This window comes from Acipenser ruthenus, chromosome 41 (assembly GCF_902713425.1).
Source record: "Acipenser ruthenus chromosome 41, fAciRut3.2 maternal haplotype, whole genome shotgun sequence".
Taxonomy (NCBI): Eukaryota; Metazoa; Chordata; class Actinopteri; order Acipenseriformes; family Acipenseridae; genus Acipenser; species Acipenser ruthenus.
Window position 1 is genome coordinate 10,049,034 of NC_081229.1, and position 20,000 is coordinate 10,069,033.

Genomic DNA, 20,000 nt, shown 5'->3' on the forward strand with positions numbered 1-20,000 from the left:
CACCGACACACACACGCACACGCAGACACACACACACGCACACACTGACACACATACACAGGCACGCACACACACACCGACACACACACACCGACACACACACGCACACAAACCGAGACACACACACACACACACACACGCACACACGCCGACACACAGAAACACACACGCACGCACACACACGCACACATGCACGCACACACACACCGACACACACACGCACACAAATCGACACACACACACACACCGACACACAGACACACACCGACACACACACGCACACACACACACACACACACCGACACGCACACACGCACACACGCACACACACACACACGCACACACACACACACCGACAGACACACACGCACACTCACACCAAAACACATGCACACATACAGACACACTCACACACACACACACACACCGACACACACACGCACACGCACACACACACACGCACACACATACACACCGACACATACACAGGCACGCACACACACCGACACACACACACCGACAGACACACGCACACACACCGAGACACCGACACACACACCGACACACACACACCGACACACACACGCACACACACCGAGACACCGACACACACACCGACACACACACACGCACACACACCGACACACACACGCACACACATACACCGACACACACACACGCACACGAATACAGTTAATTTGAATTTTTGGCTCACTGATGTCCTTTTAGGCATCCTGGTTTAAGTTCTTTTGCTCCAAAACAACAATCATTCTCGAGGGATTACACATTGTTTTGCGGCATGTTTTGAATATGTTACCTTGTCAAACAAAACTTTTTAAAATTAATTTATATAACCAATATTAGAACAAATACCGCTTGTTATTAACATACTAAAGTCTGTCTCCTGTACATACTGGTACAGCGTGTCTATTTTGTGGCTCATCTTTGTTGATTTTTCGTTGTACTTCAGTCTGCCAGCTGTAATGAAAACACGCTGGCACTGTCTCCGAAAATGATCCTTCCCGCACTGTTCCCTTTAGGTGTATCTGGGTATTTCCCGTTTGATAAATAGCTGAATATTGCTTGAAAGTTGGGCTCTCTTTTTTCCAACAGGTCTACCCATCGTATTGAAACTCTCTGTACGTGATGCTGCAAATTAATATAAACCGGAGGCAGAATTGCATTCTTATGTATAGTTTAGTCAGCTAAATAGTATTTGCTCTACACCTTTAGTCAAATACAGAATGACATTCATATTTAGTGTCGTTTAGACACATTTATATAAGCAGTATTAATACATACACACACGTTTTACTCGAGTTCAGATATAACAACTAATCACATTGACGAAATACAATTAATAGGCTAAACTTATTAAATGTGTCTGTTTTTAAGCAGATATTTGAAAATATGGTATGTGTTCGTATAAGTATTAGACTGTATATTGCTATGATTGTTAGAGGGGAGTGCTGAGCCCTTACCTGACCCATGTTCTGACAAGGCTTTCCAGCACACACTGCGTATGGATGGACTGATTTATTAACCCCTACCCTTTCCATTTGTATTGTGAATAGCCTATATGTATATTTAAAATTACTGTAGGAGTAAAGAATTCCAATATATAACAGCTAGAGCACAACGTCACAGTCATGTGAACACATGGGGAAGGTGAGATGTCTGAACTGTCCTGTTTGTAATGATTAAGTGCACGTGTTGCTTGTTATAACACACAAGCTATTGTACAGAAAAGCCAGTCCGGAGCCACTCGAAGCTTAACCTGCATTGAGATGATTCACAGAAAGTCTTCTGTTTCTAATGCAGAGTCTGCTGTGATGGGGGAGAGAGGGCTGCTCATCCTTCTGCTTGCAGGTGAGTTTCCTTTATTTCTGTTTTTCTCTCTGTTTGCTTTGATATTGTCCACATTCCCTCTCAGAGAAGATCATGCGGTTCTTAAAGCTGCAGTGTCCCTCAATCACGTTCAATCTAAACTAACGTGTGATTCCTGGGTGTGTGTTCACTGCACTGCTCCACTTCTACAGAGCAGACCTTGTTGCTGTTGTATCTGCTCAGCTCAGCACAAGGTACTGATCAGTAATGTGGGAGGTATACGGAGGCTGTCTGTTGTCACACTTATTTTTTTTAGCTATTAGGAGTATCAGAATCTGGTTTCATTCCTAAGTGTAGTTTAGCAAAGGTTATTCTACAGCTTTTCAAGATACCTTAATGTGGGATGAACCTACAGAGGCTGCCTGTCTGTCCAGAGTTATTATCAGAATCTGGGGTATATTGAGGCCGTCTCTCTGTCTGTGTTACACATTATTTATCTAGAGAGGTTCTTATTCCTCTTGTGTTTGACCTGTCTGACTATCAGCTACCCAAAATAAAGCAGAATATATTTCAAAATATCTTCATGTGTGGTGGAGTATATATTGTGGAATGTATTGTGGAACATTTTACAATTATATATATATATAATGTTCAAATATATGTCAGCATGTTTCTGGCATATAATTAAATACAAATAAAAATGTATTTTGTTTTAAATGTCTTCAATTCCTCTGCGAATAAGCTTTATAAGATGTTATTCTGTCTCAGTCTGTTTAATCTTTCACTCCGCTAGCTAGCCGTATTTTAATAATATATATATTTTTTTTTCCTAGGGTTTTGTGTGCCCGCATCCAACCAGATTCATTAAACACGTGTTTGTGAATACTCTGAAGAGCTGGTCTGAAGCTCAGAGCTACTGTAGTGAGAATCACACAGAGCTGGCCACTGTGCACAGCCAGGAAGAAGCACAGCAGCTCTTAGATATTGCAGGAGCTTCTCTGAGTGATTCTGCCTGGATAGGGCTGTATCGTGATGGCACACAGAACTGGCAGTGGTCTAACAGCGATGATGTCATCTACTCTAACTGGAGGGCAGACCTCTTCTGTGCTTCAGTCAATTCAGAGGGAAAGTGGATTGATTTACCCTGCCACCTTCAGAACGCTTTCATGTGCTACCAAGGTAAAGATGTGATTGTTTTACATTGCACTTTCATTATTAGTTTACTACAGTTACTATTTCTAAGCATCCCTGTGAAGGGAGCTTTAATGAGTTTGCAAATCTGCCACCGCCACTCCTACAGCTGCTGATATCTCAGACTATTTCTGCTGTGAAATATTTTCAGTCAAAATCCTGTATCCAAGTTGCCCTTGAATGGATACAGAAACATATGGCACTGCTGGCATAACGACTTTAAATTGCTTTTAAATTGGTTCAGGTGGAATTGGATCCTGTTTGATTGCAACTGTGACCAGGACCCTATTTAATCTTCTTCAACAAAACAGCTGTGCTGTTTTAGTCATCCCAAAAAGCAGGCTCTTTCCTACCTATACTCTCTACCCTCTTTGCTTTGTGTACTGTCTACACTGCTGTCTCTGTCAGTTTGTTCACTCTGTCCACTGTGACTTTCTCTGCTACCCCCATCCTTTTCTTCTTTTGCACTAGCAAAATCTCTCACCAGCACTTCTCTAACCCTTCCAACCTGATCTCATAACCTCTGCCTCCATCATTTGCAACAAGGCTGACTTCATCTCTGCCTACACCTCTCATCTCTCTCTCTTGACTTTCTCGACCTTACAGAAACATGGATCACCCTGAGAACACTGCTGCCCCAGCTGCTCTCTCCTTTCTCTGTGTCCTCTCTCGCTCTCCCCGCTCCTCAGGACGAGGTGGGGAACTAGATTCCTACTTTTTCCATCCTGGAACTTCTTGTTCCCTTCTACTCTCTCTTCCATCTCTAAGCAGCTTTTGAGTTTCATGGCGTTGAATTGCACTCTCCTTGTCATCTGCTCCTTATTGTTCTCTATCAGCCCCGCCCCCTGCTCACTTCCTTGACAAGCTTGTCTTCCTCCTCTCTTCCATCGCCGCCTCTATTCCTACCATTTTGTTAGGTGATTTTAACATTCATCTCTCTAGCTCGACTCATTCTGCTGGCTTCCTCCCTCTTCATCCTTTCTCTCTCCACCTCTCCCCCTCACTCACTCACAAAGCTGGCTGCCAACAGGACCTGATTTTCTCCAGAAACTCTGCTCCCTTTCCCCAACCACCTTTACCTCCTTTGCCCTTGTAATGAATTAGGCATGCAATTTATTTCAATGTAAATTTGTCTTTAGTCGCCCTGTTTAAGAACATCAAAATGTAATAAATGAGACATACCATATTTAAGTTTGGGATCATGTAGAACTCGGATTCCCTTAGCCAATAACCGACATTCACACAACGTGTCAGAAATATAAAACAATAGTTTATTTAAAGAATAAAAAGGGTTGCACAACCAATCTAATATTACAGAAAGGAAAAGCTATTGGTTAGAGATATGCGTGAATAGTATACAGTTCATTGATTTCATAGTGAAACGATTACAATGATCATAACATCATTAGAATACATGGTTATACAAATATTAAAATATGGCTTATCACACAAACTGTCTACTTTGCATTAGTATTTTCAATTCGCGTTTCTCGTTGTAATCGATCATGTCAGTATGCACGATAATTAATTCAACTTCCCAATCTGAACGGAATCCAACATTCCAGTACCTAATTAAGCAAATTAGTTTTACCGCGTTAATTTAGTTTAAACGCGATGTACCAAACTAATAATATGTTATCAGCCTCAATTGATTCAAATTAACTCAGAAATGGGTCTGTGACAGGATGGCTGAGCGGTGACATCAGACCAGAATGCAGGAAGATAAACAAACTCAAAAATACTGCAGTGCAAAAAGACGCTGCGGCGCCGTTTACTGTAACACAAAAATAAATAAAGTATTTAAACAACAAAAAAAACACAGAGCAAAATAAAATGATAAACAAAAACAAAATCTCAAACACAAAACAGCCAATACGGGTCAGGCTGGGCAAATGCTGTCACTGATCCTGTATATTTTTTAAACGTTCTTTTCTCCGTTCTCCTCTCGCTCAACCGTACTCTCCACTGTACACCCACCCTGAGTGCAGAGAGCTGCCGGCTTTTATGGAGGTTACCATCTCCCGATTAGCAACAAATTAATCACTTAATTAAGCTCGGAGGATGGTCACCTTCTGCACAAGGTTTTTAAATTATTCCTGGCAGAGGACGAGCACCAATCTCGCCTCTGCCAGAACACATTTTAAAAATAAAAACCAAACAAACATAAATACAAAAACAAATAAATACAAAACAATTACTTGCTCAGGGGCGGAGGGGGAGAACCCGTTCTCACAGTAAACAAATCATAACTGTACAGGGCTCCTTGCCCTGTTACAGTCAGATTGAGGACAACACACAGTTTTGGGTTCAGAGCCACCAAACATCCACAGCTCCCAGCCTCTCATCTACTGTTTGTGTTTACAGAGACCAGCAACATCACTGAGAGATACACCCTGATTGAAGTTCTGAAAACCTGGACTGAAGCTCAGCAGTACTGTAGAGAACACCACACTGACCTCGTCAGTATAAAGGACGCCAGTGAAAATGAAGACCTAGTGAAGAAAGCGCAGGGCACGCCCTTCTGGATAGGCCTGTTCAATGAGCCCTGGAAGTGGTCACACCAGGGGGATAACTACACATTTCACTACTGGAACACTGGGGAACCAAACAATTTGGGAGGCAATCAGAAATGTGTGAGGATGTACAAGAGTGGCACATGGGATGACAAAGACTGCAACTCTCAGTACCCCTTCTTCTGCTGTGTGGGTAAGGATCCCGGCTCAGTCTGTGTTCTCATTTAGTTCAGTGTTTCACCCCAGTTTGTGTTTGTGTGGAGGGGGGTGACAGCTTATCTGTGCAGGAGAGTGGACCCATTCACTCCCTGTAATTGAAATTCCTTCTTGTTGGAAACTGGATTCCACAACAGTCTTGTAGGTTTTCCAAACAAAGCCTGCTGTATTTAAAACTTCAGGAATGAAACAGTGTGATCACTGGAAAACAAAAAGGTTTTACTGTTTATTAAAATCACAGAATGTGCATTACATTTTATAGAGCAAAGATTTTGTATTGGCAGCTTGTACAGGACCAGCTGTTTTACAGCCCTATGGAGCAGTTCTGCTGTCTAGAGTGTGGGGGCAGTTTCTGCAAATCTTGTCACTGAAGAACACATTTTCACTGATCTTTATTGTGCTGTCCCCTCTCCCCAGGCGGCTCCTCTGGTCAGTGTTTGTATGAAGGAACTAAGAAGACATGGCAGGATGCTCAGAGCTACTGCAGAAACAAAGGCAAAGACCTGCCCACCATACAAGACCAGGACGGGGTTAATACGCTTATGGGTCTTATACCTACAACTAAAGAGAATAATTTCTGGATCGGGCTGTACCATGACAAAGATAACTGGCAGTGGTCCAATGGAGATGACGTCATCTACTCCAACTGGAGAGCAGACCTCTTCTGTGCTTCAGTCAATTCTGATGGAGAGTGGGAGGATTCAGTCTGCAGCGAGAAGAAAGCTTTCATGTGCTACAGTGGTGAGTTGAGATTCAATTCCTTTGTTAATGAAACAGCTGACTGGACTGGGGGTTGAAGCCAGGTCCCCTGGATACTGCCCAGGTCTGTGACAGCTCAGCTCGTAGTGTAATGCTGTACAGTAAAGCCTGTATTAACAGCCACTTGGACTAAGCAGTGTAGGGGTAAGATGATGTGTATATATAGTATATACATTTAATGTATTTGCATTGTTTTTTACTGTTGGTATTTAATGTACTATGCCCTGTATTTGATATATTATGCATTGTTCCTCACTATCTTGTAAAGCGCTTTGTGATCGTTGTCTACTATGAAAGGCACTATTATATATATATACAGTGCCTTGCATAAGTATTCACCCCCCTCGAACTTTTCCACATTTTGTAGTGTTGCAACCTGGAATTAAAATGGATTTAATTAGGATTTTTTGTCACTGATCTACACAAAATAGTCCATAATGTCGAAGTGGGGGAAAAAAAATCTACATATTTTTCAAAATTATTTACAAATAAAAAACTGAAAAGTCTTGATTGCATAAGTATTCACCCCCTTTGCTGTGACACCAAACCAATTGCCTTCAGAAGTCACATAATTAGTTGAATGGAGTCCACCTGTGTGCAATTAAAGTGTCACATGATCTCAGATTAAATACACCTGTTTCTGGAAGGCCCCAGAGTTTGTTAGAGAGCATATCTAAACAAACAGCATCATGAAGACCAAGGAGCTTTCAAAACAAGTCTGGGATAAAGTTCTGGAGAAGCACCAATCAGGGTTGGGTTATAAAAAAAATATCCCAAACTTTGAACATCCCCCTGGAGCACCGTTAAATCCATTATTAAAAAATGGAAAGAATATGGCACAACCGCGACTCTGTCTAGAGAAGACCGTCCACTAAAACTCAGTGACCAGGTAAGGAGGGCATTAGTCAGAGAAGCAACCAAGAGGCCAATGGTAACTCTGAAGGAGCTGGAGAGATCAACAGCTGAGATAGAAGAAACCATCCATGGGACAACTATAACCCGGACGCTCCACAAAGCTGGACTTTATGGATGAGTGGCGAGAAGAAAGCCATTGTTGAAAAAACGCCATATCAAATCCCGTTTGGATTTTGCCAAAAGGCATGTGGGAGACACAGCAAACATGTTCTCTGGTCTGATGAGACCAAAATTGAACTTTTTGGCCTTAGCGCAAAACGCTATGTTTGGCGCAAAGCCAACACTGCTCATCACCCTGAGAACACCATCCCCACGGTGAAGCATGGTGGTGGCAGCATCATGTTATGGGGATGCTTTTCATCGGCAGGGACTGGGAAACTGGTCAGGATTGAGGGCAAGATGGATGGAGCCAAATACAGGGAAATTCTAGAGGAAAACCTGTTTCAGTCTGCAAGAGACCTGGGACTGGAGCGGAGGTTCACCTTCCAGCAGGACAATGACCCTAAACACACAGCCAAAGCTACACTGGAGTGGTTTAAAAACAAGAACCTGAATGTCTTAGAATGGCCCAGTCAAAGCCCAGACCTCAATCCGATTGAGAATCTGTGGCAAGACTTGAAAATTGCTGTTCACCAACGGTCCCCATCCAACTTGACAGAGCTTGAGCAATTTTGCCAAGAAGAATGGGCAAAAATTGAAGGATCTAGATGTGCAAAGCTGGTAGAGACTTACCCAAAAAGACTCACAGCTGTAATTGCTGCCAAAGGTGCTTCTACCAAGTATTGACTCAGGGGGTGAATATTTATGCAACCCACAAATGTCTTTTTTTTTGTTTAATTAACGTTTATGTCACAATAAAAAATACTTTGCACCTTCAAAGTGTTAAGTATGTTGTGTAAATCAAATGGTAAAAATCCCAGTAAAATCCATTTTAATTCCAGGTTGTAACACTACAAAATGTGGAAAGTCTAAGGGCGGTGAATACTTATGCAAGGCACTGTGTATGTGTATATATATATATATATATATATATATATATATATATATATATATATATATATATATAGATATATATATATTGTAGCTTTTCAGGGGAACAAACCAGAGCCAGACCACTGCAGCAAGATCTCATTCAGATGTTTATTGATTCAACATCAGGACACCACAACACAGCCCCGAGCTGTTCGCAGCCAGCTCCTAAATAGAGATCCCCCCGAGCCATACTGGCTCACATACACAAGAGCACATTTACATACACACTGACCAATCGCTCAGACCCTGGGTCCTGCGCAAGCAGCTCTCTGGCAGAACCAAACACAAATCACAGTGCAGCAATGTGAAAAGTAGGTAGCAGTGCACAGTGAAAGGGTGATGCAGGTGATCCAGACAATGATGCAACACAAAGTTCATGGTTCAAGTTCTTTTTATTTTCTGTTTCCACTCTCCTTGACTGTATAAATAATAAATGCTGGCTCTACCCAACTGTGGGTATTGTCAGCGTATAAACCAAGGGGTTTCAGTCCCGAAATAATACACAAACACAAGGCATGGGATATGCATTGAACTTGGCAATAGCGTTCACCTTGCGGAAATCAACACAGAAGCGGTTGGTGCTGTGATGTTGAGGCGTTGGAGGATGGCCCGCTTGACTAGGTCGTATTGGCTAGCCTCCTCGTCAGCCATGTCTTGATATGCTGCCTGAACCTCCCCGCTTGCCAGCTGTGGCAGGATAGCCACAGAGGGAAGAGTCCGAGTCAGAAAATGCAGTGAAACAAAATACTTTAATTGACCAAAAAATACAAAATAAACAGGCACGAGGGCCAAACAAAAGGTACAAACACAAAACAAAGGCTTTCAACAAAACACTGGAACAAAATCAATCAAATTGAACAGGTATTTATACACATTTTTACAGACAACACTTACTGTGTGTCTCTCCAAACCAAACCACTCCACCAGACAAAGGATTTCACCCAGCATGTAATTTGCAGGGAGGAATTTAACCCCCTCCCTGCCGATCCAAAACAAACAATAATTATTAAATCATAATGAAAACAGTAATAATAATAATAATACACAAATTATAGAGGCGAGCTGGCACCCTATCACACCAGCATTTAAAGCACGATACTTATTTGTTTATTTGTTTGGTCAACGTGTCTTTTTGTTTAGTGGTTTGTGTTTGTTCATATCTTTTGTTTTGTTATTATTTAATAAAATAGCGCTCAGGTTCACCACCGCCCTTCTTTGTTTATGTGTCGCTCCTTCCTGGTCCGTGATGTCATCACTGCAGCCACTCTGCACAGTGACCTGCGACCCTTACGGTCTAATGAGTAATGCGTTCATGAACGACCTCATCGATACAATTTCAAAACATTTACGCATTCAATTTATTAACAACTTTTGTTTTGAAATCACTTGCTACTAAAGCTAATGTTACCATACCACGAGTTCGATATAATAACATCCTGCCCCTGTTATCTAATCACATACACACATAGATTTACTCTATATTATAGTGCACCTCTCTTCTAAAGTAACCCTAATAATCATTAACATTATGTGATACTAATGAAGTTTCCGTGTTATAGTTAGCATCTTCTTATTAAAGAATTGATTGATGTTAATTTTAAATAGGGGGGAATACTTTTAAATCATTAAAGCAGACCCCCCATCCTGCTGTAAAACTTTTCAGACATTAATAAACTGAAGAGACTCCCAGGCACTGTTAGAGATGTTGTTTTTCATGACCTTGATAGCTGAGCTGGATGTGACTCGGGTTCAATCACTGTACAACAGGAGAGCACTGACACTGACTTTGATCTGCTGTTTGTGTTTACAAGAGACCAGCACCATCACTGAGAGATACACCCTCATTCAAGAACTGAAAACCTGGACTGAAGCTCAGCAGTACTGTAGAGAAAACCACGCCGACCTCGTCAGTATAAAGAACGCCAGTGAAAATGAAGACCTAGTGAAGAAAGCGCAGGGCACGCCCTTCTGGATAGGCCTGTTCAATGAGCCCTGGAAGTGGTCACACCAGGGGGATAACTACACATTTCACTACTGGAACACTGGGCAACCAGACAATGCGGGAGGCAATCAGAAATGTGTGAGGATGTACAAGAGTGGCACATGGGATGACAAAGACTGCAACTCTCAGTACCCCTTCTTCTGCTATGATGGTAAGGATCCCGGCTCAGTCTGTGTTCTTGTTCAGTTCAGTGTATGTACCCCAGTCTGTGAGCAGGGACTCAGAGGCCCAGTCCATCTGATCCTACAGTAGCTGTCTGACCTCCAGAGCAGGGCAGGGTGTAGCCTAGAGATCTGAAGAACCAGAATCCAGCCCCATCATTAAGAGTGTGTGAGCAGGGAGCAGCTACCCCTCATTGTTACACACAGGAGAGACACGTGCTGTAAAATACATTCTGATTGGGTATTTATTGTATTGATTTAAAAACATTGATCCCTTCAGGATGAGTGAGATAGCATGTCATTGTGAGCATTGCACTGACAGGACAACACATACAGTTTCATTACACTTAGAAAAATAAATCAGACTTCTATTATCTTTACAACCCCCTCAGACCCTCCTTCAACACGGCTCTCTGAAGGTATGGAGTGTAATCACTTCAGTTTGATTAAAACCCTACAGCAGAAATGTGACTGTAATAAATTACTGAATTATTGTATTTATTATTATTTATTAATTATTGATTAATTTGTTTCTACAGATGCAACCCCCTCAGACCCTCCTTCAACAACGCTCTCTGAAGGTATGGAGTGTAATCACTTCAGTTTGAGTAAAAGCCTACAGCAGAAATGTGACTGTAATAAATTACTGAATTATTGTATTTATTATTATTTATTAATTATTGATTCATTTGTTTCTACAGATCCAACCCCCTCAGACCCTCCTTCAACACGGCTCTCTGAAGGTATGGAGTGTAATCACTTCAGTTTGATTGAAAGCCCACAGCAGAAATGTGACTGTAATAAATTACTGAATTATTTTATTTATTATTATTTATTCATTATCAATTCGCTCCGGTCTCTCAAGGTATGGGGTGTAATCAGTTCAGTGTGATTCATAACCCACAGCAGGAATCTGGCTTTGTTATAAACTTTCTTTTTTCTCTTTATCTTTTTACAGATGCAGAACCCTCGAGCCCCCCTTCCACTCCGGTCTCTCAAGGTCTGTGCAGTTTGTAGAGTGCAGTGTGTTCAGTGTGATTGACAGCCCACCTCCTGTGTCATGTGATCCACTAGAGCTGTATAAGCTGTGGGAGAGCTGTGTGCAACTATTCAGCAACAATTCTAGAAGACAGAATGTTGTCTTTAGGCTTGGAATCCTATTCTATACAGTTACATTATATTGTACAGTACAAAGAATCTGTCTTTCTAAGCAAAATCTACTGCCTGACAATGTCACACTGCAGGAACAGGTGGGCACCGTGCCATAGGGTGCAGTGAAACGGCTTGCCTGAGCAGAGTAACTCCTCCTCTACTGGGAATATATATAAATTATCATCTGCTTTCACAGACCCTGATTAGCACTATGCTTGGACTGCCAGACCTGAGGTAACATTAGGTACTGCAAGATTAGTGCTGATTGGGGTCTGTGAAGCCAGCTGATTATTTGATAAATCATGTTACCAGCTGCAATAGAGATGAGAAATCACATCAGTGATGATATTGCCCTGATCATCTGAACCACACTGCTGTCATAAAGAAATGCAGGCTGATGGCAGCTTTAGAAGCACAATTTAAATATTACTGCAAACACCAACCCAACACTCATGACCGTCACATGAATAGCACACGTACAAAACCAGATCACAGTTAATGAAATGATGATGATTATTATTATTATTATTATTATTATTATTATTATTATTATTATTATTAAATATTATTATTATTACACCGTGTAACACTTTTTTTTTTTTTTTTGGTTCCTGGGTAGTAAGTGTTATTTCCTAATTGCTTATGCCTCAAAAGTATAGAAAATAGGATGTCCCTCAAAGTCCATATCCTTGATGCTCATCTTGATAAATTCAAGGAGAACATGGGAGCGTACTCGGAGGAGCAAGGCGAGCGCTTCCACCAGGAAATACTGGACTTTGAACGCCGCTACCAAGGACAGTATAACGAGAACATGATGGGAGACTACATTTGGGTGCTGATTCGTGAAAGTGATTTACAGTATAATCGTAAATCTCGAAAAACTACTCACTTCTAAATCTTATGTAGTCATTTTTGTATTACTTTAGTATAAATACATGTTAATTTGGATTCATATGTTGTTTTTTTCTGACTTTATGTGAACGAAAAGACACAAATTTGCCCGTTTTCTCATTGGAAATAGGTAAATTTCAAAATATCACTGTCCTGGTCACAAAAGCAAAGTTTGTGGGGAATAATAGCCATTTTCTATACTTTTGAGGCATAAGCAATTAGGATATAACACTTACTACCCAGGAACAAAAATTGTATTACATAGTGTTATTGTTATTATTATTATTATTATTATTATTATTATTATTATTATTATTATTATTATTATTATTATTATTATTATCACCAGGCACTCCAGTCCCTGAGGGTCTCCACCTGATCTCTGACAGTATGGTCTGGCCGGAGGCTTGGCAGTACTGCAAGGATCACTACACTGACCTAGTGAGCCTCACAAGCCTGGCTGCACAGAACAGAGTGTCGGAGCTCGTCAGGAACAGCACTGCGTCGCGATTCTGGGTCGGCCTGCACAGAACCGTTGTGTATAATAACTGGTACTGGGTTGCTGGTAAGGATAAGAAGGGGCTCCTAAACTACACTAACTGGGCCCCTGGGGAGCCCAACAATCCTTACTATGAGCACTGTGGGGAGATGGTGCTGAGGGAGGATGGGGGGGCTGAGTGGAATGATCTGTGCTGTTATGAAAAGCTCTCCTTTATCTGTTTCAAAGATTAACAACACCCCTAAAAGGGTGTACAGCAGTGGTTCTAAATCTGTAGTCGGGACCCCTTTTAAGGTCACTTTAGTCTGAAAAAAACCTATTTACTAATAAATTATAGAAATATCTAAATCTGAATGATATTGTGTAAGCAATGTGTGAGTAATAAAGGAAATCGAAGTCTTGTATGTGACAGAGTTTGCAATGCCATGTCTGCTCTCTATAAAGAGCTGCTGCAATGCACTGCAGCCATTGCGGATGGTAGGTCTGCTTGTGATGTGGTCGCTTGAAACCTTCCTGTGAACCCCCAGGGTTCCCAACCCCCAGTCTGAGAACCACTGTCTCCACAGAACCCAGAGCTTTACTATAGGAGTAATACATCAAAATACTATAGAAGATAATGCTATGTAGCAATCTTTAATGATATACATTATTCTGATATTTCATTGTTCTTGTTTAATATCCTATTGTGTGTGTGTTCTGTGTGATTCTCTGTTGTTTCAACTAAGAGCATCATCTGCCGTGCTTACTAACTATTCCAGTAAAATGCCTCCTGAAAAGACTCCTCAAGGCTGATTGTAATGAAGTGAGGTGGGGAAGCATAATAGTGTTGCACAGTCTTCAGTGCTTCTCCTAAAGGCCTCAGTACACAGTGCAACGCTAACATGCTTCCCCACCTCACTTCCTCACAGTCAGCCTTGAGGAGTCTTTTCAGAAGCTGCTTCACTTGTTTTTTTAGTTCAGGATCCTCAGCTGTTTAAAATGCAGCGTGTAGATAAACAGCTGCATCCTGGTACCTTTGCTGTAGGTCACTTGGTCTGATTGAGGACGCAGCAGCAGCTTGGTTTAAATCATTAGTATCTATAACGTTGACTATGAAATATCTACTTTCCAAATTGAAGTATAAAACACAAGCAAAACAAAGGGGCCAGTGATAATATTGCAGGGGTTACAACAACAACATCATTTCATTTTATATAGTGCCTTTCATAACAAGTATCCCAGGGCACTTCACAGAGGAAAAAAAAGAGAGTTATACAAAAGCCAAATCAAATAAGAACGCCTTAAGACGAGTTTTAAAAATCACTGAAGTGTCTGAATTTCTTATAATATTTGGGAGGGAATTCCAAAGTTTGGGAGCACAGACACTGAAAGCCCTGTCCCCTTGAGTGCGCAGCCGAGATTTCGGAACAACCAACAAACCAACCCTGAAGAACGTAGATTTCAGGAGGAGACGTAGGAGACAATCAAGTCAACAGCGTATGCAGGTGCCATGCCATGTAAGGCTTTATAAGTTAAAAGAGCAATTTTAAAATCTATTCTAAACTTTTAGTAAGCTTTAAGAAAATGGATTTTAACCCTTGCTTAGCAGTCCTTTAATACAGAATACATTGATAAGAGGAGAAGCACAGCGGGGGGGAATGGGTTAACTTGCCATGTTTATTATTCCTACTTTTTAAGCTTTTTTTCTTTTAAAAATAAAAATGTTTTAAATATTTAAGTAGTTTTTATGTATTTAAGAAAGTGTGTCTGTAGTCGGGCCTGTGTGATGTCATCAGCACTAGTATCACAAACACTCCACTTGGAAAAGAAAAGAAACTCTTTTCTGTCCCTTGTTTGCACTCCTGTGTTGCTTCCCTGAGCTGCAGCAGAGCGGTCGTTCATACCCCCCTGCTGCTGCAGGTAGTCTCAGCAGCGTGCCTGTTTAGTGCACACCAGAGTGACACAAAGAGAGACCAGAAAGCTTCAAGGAGGGAGGAAGCTTGTGTGCCTGCAGACTAAACTACCTGCCTCTGGGGAATGCAAACAAACTGGACAGCCAACAGGGCCTGGTTTCTGATGAAGCAGATTGCAGCTCATGCTAATCTGATGAGGAATGTAGTAAAGAGACACACTGTAATTCTATTTTAATATGATGCTACAACTTTCAATATATTGAATAAGTCCTGCCTCACTCTTTATATTCTACATTTCTGAGTGTATCTGCCATTATAAAATGAATAAAGAGTTGAACTTCAGTTTGAATCCTCAGTCTTTTGTTTCCTGATTTCTCTAAATATAACACATATCACTAACACCTTCTCAAAACGTTTAATCATCCAGAAATACAATTGAATCCACTGTTACACAGAAGACAGCCTAAACACAAGAACGTCAGGGTTATTCTGCCACCTACTGTTTCCAGCGAGGTATTGCAGGAGAGGTGAGGCTATATAGCAACTATATTCTAGGGGAGAGGCTAGAACTTTGTTCTGCATATTTCAATGATTTATTCAGTATAAATGAATTGGCTTGTTTTTAAAATAATCATGTACAACGCACACAAGTCTATACTGTTTAAAATGATAAAAACACACAGCATAATAGAACAATGACAGTAACCATGCAATGTATGTGAAGTCTTAACACTGGAGATCTTATAATTACAGAGAGTCCAGCACAGTTTCATACAGAAGGCATCAGATTTGGGGGGGGAGGGGGAGGGGAGGTTGGAGTTCTTTCAAAATAGGATTGGCTGGGAGCAAAATCAACTTGTGTTCTCTTCCAATCAGACGCTGCATTTTAGAATTTAAAAATAATATCATTTGGAAAACAACAGTGACAATAGAGAGAAGTGTAAGGTACTGCACGCAGGCAATACAAATGTGCATTATAAATATCATATGGGAGATACTGAAATTGAAGAAGGAATCTATGAAAAAGATCTAGGAGTTTATGTTGACTCAGAAATGTCTTCATCTAGACAATATGGGGAAGCTATAAAAGAGGCCAACAAGATGCTCGGATATATTGTGAAGAGTGTTGAATTTAAATCAAGGGAAGTAATGTTAAAACTTTACAATGCATTAGTAAGACCTCACCTAGAATATTGTGTTCAGTTCTGGTCACCTCACTACAAAAAGGATATTGCTGCTCTAGAAAGAGTGCAAAGAAGAGCAACCAGAATTATCCTGTGTTTAAAAGGCATGTTGTATGCAGACAGGGTTAAATAATTGAATCTATTCAGTCTTGAACAAAGAAGACTACGCGGTGATCTGATTGAAGCATTCAAAATTCTAAAAGGTATTGACAATGTCGACCCAAGGGACTTTTTCAACTTTTTAACACAGAGAATTGTGAGGGCCTGGAACCAACTGCCCAGTAATGTTGTTGAAGCTGACACCCTGGGATCCTTCAAGAAGCTGCTTGATGAGATTCTGGGATCAATAAGCTACTAACAACCAAACGAGCAAGATGGGCCGAATGGCCTCCTCTCGTTTGTAAACTTTCTTATGTTCTTAACAACAACAACAACATGGAGCCTTTCAGCTAATCTAAGGGGTCACGACTCTGTGGAGTTTCACATTGGGGTTCTGGGACACACTGGGTGTGATCTTTGTGATCTAAGTTAAGATGTGAGTGGAACTAAACAGCTCAGCCTTGTTCAGTTCTGAAACTACGGAAATCCAAAAAGACCAATGTTTCAAATTGTCAACTATTTCCTCATTTCACAAGAGGTGTTGAAGTGCTGTACATTATGTCAGCAGGCTTCAAATGACTCAAAAGTCATAAAATGTGCTCTGTGCATTTGGGATTTTTAAAAATGAAACTGTTTCAAAACATGTGTTATTTTCTTTGTTATTTATATTGACCAAGATAAATAGCATCTCATTCTTTAAATCTTGAATCCAATCTTTAAAACATCAGTATCTGTAGTTCTGAATATCTTACCATTCTTTAAATAAGTGATTAGGTATAATATACATTATTTATTTATTTATTTATTTCTAAGCAGACACCCTTATCCAGAGTGACTTACAATTGTTACTAAATATCACAGTACAAAGAATCACATTAGAATATCCCATTATAAAAGATCACATTACAGAATATCACATTACAGATAAGAGCAGTTATAAAGTACAATAAAATCAATAGCAAATGAGATCAAATAAGAGCAGAATAAAGAACACAGTAAGTAATTACATTTAAGAGCGAGTTCAACTAAGAGCAGTTAACTTATGGTAAAAATAATACCTTGAGTCAGTAAAGTCCAGTAAAAGGACAGTAAGTACGATAAATGGATAAGAATGATTTCCAATAAAAGCAATTACAAAAAAAACTTTGCTTAAAAATGCTTATAATTAAGAGCAGTAGTAGAACACAGCTAGGTATGGAGCAGTTCAGTGCAAGTACAAGCTGATGCAAGTACTGGAACAACTGGGAGCCATCTAGTCCAGTATAGCTGAGAGCTGTGAGGTTTACAGATGCTGTCTGAACAGGTGTGTCTTGAGGAGGCACTGGAAGGTGGTCAGGGACTGAGCAGTGCTGATATCCGTGGGTAGGTCATTCCACTACTGATGAGTGAGGGAGGAGAAGAAGCGGGCTCTGGAAGCGGCAGAACGGAGTGGGGGTGTACAGCTATTCTGCCCAGTGGTGGAGGAGCGGAGAGGGTGAGAGAGGGTGTAGGGAGAAATGATGTCTGGAGATAGGAGGGAGCAGAAAGGTCAAGGCAGTGATAGGCGAGATTTGAATTGGATGCGAGCAGCAATAGGGAGCCAGTGCAGAGGGCAGAGCAGCGGTGTAGCGTGGGAGAAACGAGGAAGGGAAAAGACAAGGCGAGCAGCAGAGTTTTGGATGAGCTGGAGCGGACGGATAGCAGAGGCAGGGAGGCCAGCCATGAGGGAGTTGCGGTAATCAAGGCGGGACAGTACCAGGGCCTGAACTAGGAGCTGTGTGCAGTAATCATGAGGAAGGGGTGAATTCTGTGCTTATTGCTGAAGAAGAAGTGACAGGAGTGTGCCAGAGTAGAGATGTGCTGAGAGTAGGAGAGGGAGGGGTCGAGGGTGACACCGAGGTTCTTGGTGGATGAGGAGGGAGAGAGGGTGAGGGATTCAAGAGGAATAGAGATAGAGAGATCAGCGATGGGGGAGGAAGAGGGGGAAGAAAAGGAGGTCTGATTTGGAGAGGTTGTTTTTGTGATGATGCGAGCACATCCAGGAGGAAATGTTGAAGTCAGAGTGGGGATAGGAGAGGAAGATCTGGGCATCATCAGCATATAAATGATACAAAAAGCCATGGGAGGAGCTGTAGGGAGCAGGTGTAGGGAGAAAACAGGAGGGGTCCCAGGACTAAGCCTTGGGGGACACCTGTCAAAAGAGAGCAAAAGGCAAAAGGTGAACCACGGAGGAGAGGAGGAAGTCAAGCTCATGAAAAATATATTTCATATTACAAGAACATAAGAAAGGTTACAAGGTTCTGTTCTGAATGCACCTTTATCTAATCTTCATTTGAGACCCCTGGTCCTTGTTTCTTTTTTCAATTCGAAAAAGTCCCCTGGGATTTAAATTCTACACTTTTCACAATATATCTGAGCATCTTGTTGGCCTTTTTTTATAGTTCCCCCTCATTGCCTAGATGTAGACATTTCTGAGTCAACAAAAACTCCTAGGTCTTTTTCATAGATTCCTTCTTCAATTTCAGTATCTCCCATACGTTATGTATAATGCACATTTTTATTGCCCGCTTGCAGTACCTTACACTTTTCTATATTAAATGTAATTTGCCATGTGTCTGCCCAGTTCTGAATGTGGTCTAGATCAGCATTCAGAAAAGATCAGCATTCAGAATAGGGCAGCGTGTAGAGTAGTGGTTAGGGCTTTGGACTCTTGACCGGAGGGTTGTGAGTTCAATCCCAGGTGGAGGACACTGCTGCTGTACCCTTGAGCAAGGTACTTTACCTAGATTGCTCCAGTAAAAAACCCAACTATATAAATGGGTAATTGTATGTAAAAATAATGTGTAAAAAATAATGTAATTGTATGTAAAAAATAATGTGATATCTTGTAACAATTCTAAGTTGCCCTGGATAAGGGCATCTGTTAAGAAATAAATAACAATAGATCATTTTGAATGACCTTTGCTGCTGCAACAGTGTTTGCCACTCCTATTTTTGTGTCTGGCTTATTGGTCTGTAGTGACCTGGTTCGATTTTGTCTCCCTTTTTTTTTTCAAAAGCCAGTAACAAATGTCTTAAAGACCGCCAATAATGGCAAAGAAACTACAACACTGAGTGACTCTCATACCTGCAGACCAGCATGGGGGAGAGGCACAGAGAGCACTGAGTGACTCTCATACCTGCAGACCAGCATGGGGGAGAGGCACAGAGAGCACTGAGTGACTCTCATACCTGCAGACCAGCATGGGGGAGAGGCACAGAGAGCCCTGAGTGACTCTCATACCTGCAGACCAGCATGGGGGAGAGGCACAGAGAGCACTGAGTGACTCTCATACCTGCAGACCAGCATGGGGGAGAGGCACAGAGAGCACTGAGTGACTCTCATACCTGCAGACCAGCATGGGAGAGAGGCACAGAGAGCCCTGAGTGACTCTCATACCTGCAGACCAGCATGGGGGAGAGGCACAGAGAGCACTGAGTGACTCTCATACCTGCAGATCAGCATGGGGGAGAGGCACAGACAGCCCTGAGTGACTCTCATACCTGCAGACCAGCATGGGGGAGAGGCACAGAGAGCACTGAGTGACTCTCATACCTGCAGACCAGCATGGGGGAGAGGCACAGAGAGCACTGAGTGACTCTCATACCTGCAGACCAGCATGGGGGAGAGGCACAGAGAGCCCTGAGT

At 41.6% G+C, this 20,000-nt stretch overlaps 2 protein-coding genes across 2 annotated transcripts in view; one reads left to right on the forward strand and one right to left on the reverse strand.

Moving 5' to 3' along the window:
- The window catches only part of LOC117968424 (C-type mannose receptor 2-like), a 242,708-nt gene that overhangs the window by 30,604 nt on the left and 192,104 nt on the right, over nucleotides 1-20,000 (reverse strand). The gene's annotated exons all lie outside the window — the stretch shown is intronic.
- Nucleotides 2,697-20,000, forward strand: part of LOC117964844 (macrophage mannose receptor 1-like) — a 99,482-nt gene continuing 82,178 nt past the window's right edge. The window contains exons 1-3 of the mRNA XM_059010659.1: nucleotides 2,697-3,006; nucleotides 5,383-5,724; nucleotides 6,165-6,488. Of these exons, the coding sequence (XP_058866642.1) occupies nucleotides 2,994-3,006; nucleotides 5,383-5,724; nucleotides 6,165-6,488 (679 nt within the window). The 5' untranslated portion in view covers nucleotides 2,697-2,993. The remainder of the gene's footprint in view (nucleotides 3,007-5,382; nucleotides 5,725-6,164; nucleotides 6,489-20,000) is intronic.